At 59.4% G+C, this 2,414-nt stretch overlaps 1 protein-coding gene across 1 annotated transcript in view; it reads right to left on the bottom strand.

Moving 5' to 3' along the window:
- Window positions 1-625: 625 nt before the first annotated feature.
- SLC37A2 (solute carrier family 37 (glucose-6-phosphate transporter), member 2) overlaps window positions 626-2,414 on the bottom strand; it is a gene marked incomplete at both ends in the record, with an annotated part of 4,821 nt that continues 3,032 nt past the window's right edge. The window contains 5 exons of the mRNA XM_008947875.1: window positions 626-776; window positions 874-952; window positions 1,434-1,507; window positions 1,823-1,871; window positions 2,326-2,411. Coding sequence (XP_008946123.1) covers window positions 626-776; window positions 874-952; window positions 1,434-1,507; window positions 1,823-1,871; window positions 2,326-2,411 — 439 coding nt within the window. The remainder of the gene's footprint in view (window positions 777-873; window positions 953-1,433; window positions 1,508-1,822; window positions 1,872-2,325; window positions 2,412-2,414) is intronic.

Below are 2,414 nucleotides of genomic sequence, written 5' to 3'. Positions count from 1 at the left end.
GTCGTGGGGCAGGTGGCCCTGGGGCCACCAGCCTCGGGGGAGATGTTGGGGTTCTTCCTAGGGAAGAGCATCTGAGCTACAGCTGTTGGAGGAGGTGGCTGGGGAAAGCCAAGGGGGTGGTTTGGAGTTGACTTGGGGCGTTGCAGTCCACCCTGTGGCCATCCCACCCTCCACCAGTGAGCGGGCAGCTAAAGGGGACCTCAGAATATCACAGAATGAGACTGGGTTGGGTGGGAAAGGACCTTGAGAGGTCATCTCGTCCAACACCCCTGCAGGGAGCAGGGACATCTGCAACCAGGGCAGGTTCCTCAGAGCCCAGTCAAGCCTGATCTGAAATGTCTCTACAGATGGGGCATCAACCACCTCTCTGGGCAGCCTGGGCCAGGGCCTTACCACGCTTCAGCATCTCCAGTCTAGATCTCCCTCTCTGAGTTTCAAACCATCCCCCCTTGTCCTGTCCCACCAGGCCCTGCTCAGAACTGTCCCCAACTTTCTGACAGGTCCCTTGAATCCTGGAAGGTCAGAAGAAGGTCTCCTTGGAGCCTTCTCCTCTTCAGGCAGGAGACACTTGGCCATCTCCAGCTCCTGGCTGGCTCCTCACCCCCAGGACCCCCAAGTCCTTCACCTGCCCTCCAGCCGGGGCTGGGGCACAACAAGTCCATCCTGGGAGGGACCTACCAGACAAGCCAAGACGTCAGCTGCTATCAACATGTAGAAGACATTATTCCAGCCCGTGGGGGAGATGAGCCCTGCGAGCAACGGCCCAAGAGCAGCACCTGCCAGGGCACAGAAGCCACGTCAGATGTCCTCTTGGTGAGGGTGGGGGCACCAGGACCCACCCATGGGTGCTCAGCATCTCCCAGCCCTACGCACCTACAGATCCCGTGCCATCAATGATGGCTGTGACCGTAGAAAGGGCTTTGGAGTTTCCTTTGAGGGACTCGTGGGTTCCCTGTAGGCACAGAGGAGAAAAGGGTAATGAGAAATCCCAGGCTGAGGCCACCTACATCCCTGGTGCCATGGACTGGACCCAGCCTTGGATGGGAAGACCAAGTTCAGATGTTGCCCGCAGCCCAAATGGGGACCACCAAGAGCAGGGAGCAATGCCAGGTGGTCTCCTAGGAATTTTTTCCTCTCTGACTGTCCCTTGAGGGATCAAAGTGGAACCAGGGGAGAAAGCAAGAGGAGAAGCCAAGTTCAAAGGAGGCTTCGCAGAACGAGGCATGAACAAGGCTGGAGACCCCAAGGTCCAGAATCCCAACCAACATCCCTCTGGAAAAGAGGGAGCAGCCTTTGGCTGGCGGGAGGGGGGTGACGTCCTGGAAGGTCACAAGAAGGTGACCCTGGACCCTTCTTCTCTCCAGCCAGGAGACACTTGGCCATCTCCAGCTCCTGGCCAGCTCCTCACCCCCAGGAGTGATTTTGGCTCTTACCAAATCTGCCGAAACCGCGGTGGTGATGAGCGCGTAGGGGCCGTTGACCAGAGCACCACAGAGGATCAGCATCGCTGCAGCACCCGGGGAGAGATGGGATGGTGAAGCGTGGGGAGGAGGAGGACCTCGGGTCCACCATCCCCAGCCCGCCTGGGGACATCCTTGTCCCACAGATCCATCTTTCCCAGGAGATCCCACCTGCTGGGTGCTCATCCAGCACCACCCAAACCATCAAGCACCACCAAAAACCATCCAGCACCACCCAAACCATCCAGCACCACCCAAATCATCCCATCTGGGAGAGCCCAAATCCCAAATCTGGGAGAGACTGATAAAGGCAGGTGAACCCCCAACGTCTCCTGTGGTCCCTGCACCAAGGAGCTCCTCACCTATGGACGTGCCGATGCCGTTCTGGCCGATGTGGTTGTAGAGGAACAGCTGGAAAAGAGACACCAAACGAACCAGTGTGGCTCTTCCAGCTGTTTTCCCAAATATTTTCCCCCCACCCCATGGGAGAGTCAGGATCCAGAACCAGCAAACCCCAAAGCCAAAGGAGCTCCGCTGGGTTTTTGGGGGTGCAAAGCAGAGATGAAAGCTGGAGCAGCTCAGCAGGAGCTCCAAGGCTTTGGGAGGCTGGAGGAGATAAACCCCACCCCTGAAGGAGGATTTTTTAGGAGTTAAGGATTCCACAACCCCCCTCCCAGCCCCCAGATCCAGAGTCTCGCCCCGGGAACGTTTGGCTCCATCCCAAATCCCACCTCCCAGCCCAGCGCAGCGCGTGACCCGCCCGTCCCGGCTGCGGGGCAGGAGGGGGGTGGCCGTGACTCAAAGGCGCCGCCGGGGGGACCCTCGTGACCGGATTTTTTCCCCTTTTCCCAGCGTGACCACTGACCATGGGAGCGGCCACGACCAGCATCACGCAGCACGTGGTGGCCCTGCCGCCCGCGTAGTCGGAGATGCGCCCGGCGACGATCCCCCCTG

Source organism: Merops nubicus, unplaced genomic scaffold (assembly GCF_000691845.1).
Source record: "Merops nubicus isolate BGI_N331 unplaced genomic scaffold, ASM69184v1 scaffold35199, whole genome shotgun sequence".
Lineage (NCBI taxonomy): Eukaryota > Metazoa > Chordata > Aves > Coraciiformes > Meropidae > Merops > Merops nubicus.
Note: the sequence above shows the minus strand (reverse complement) of the source record. Positions and strands in the feature narration are given on the sequence as shown.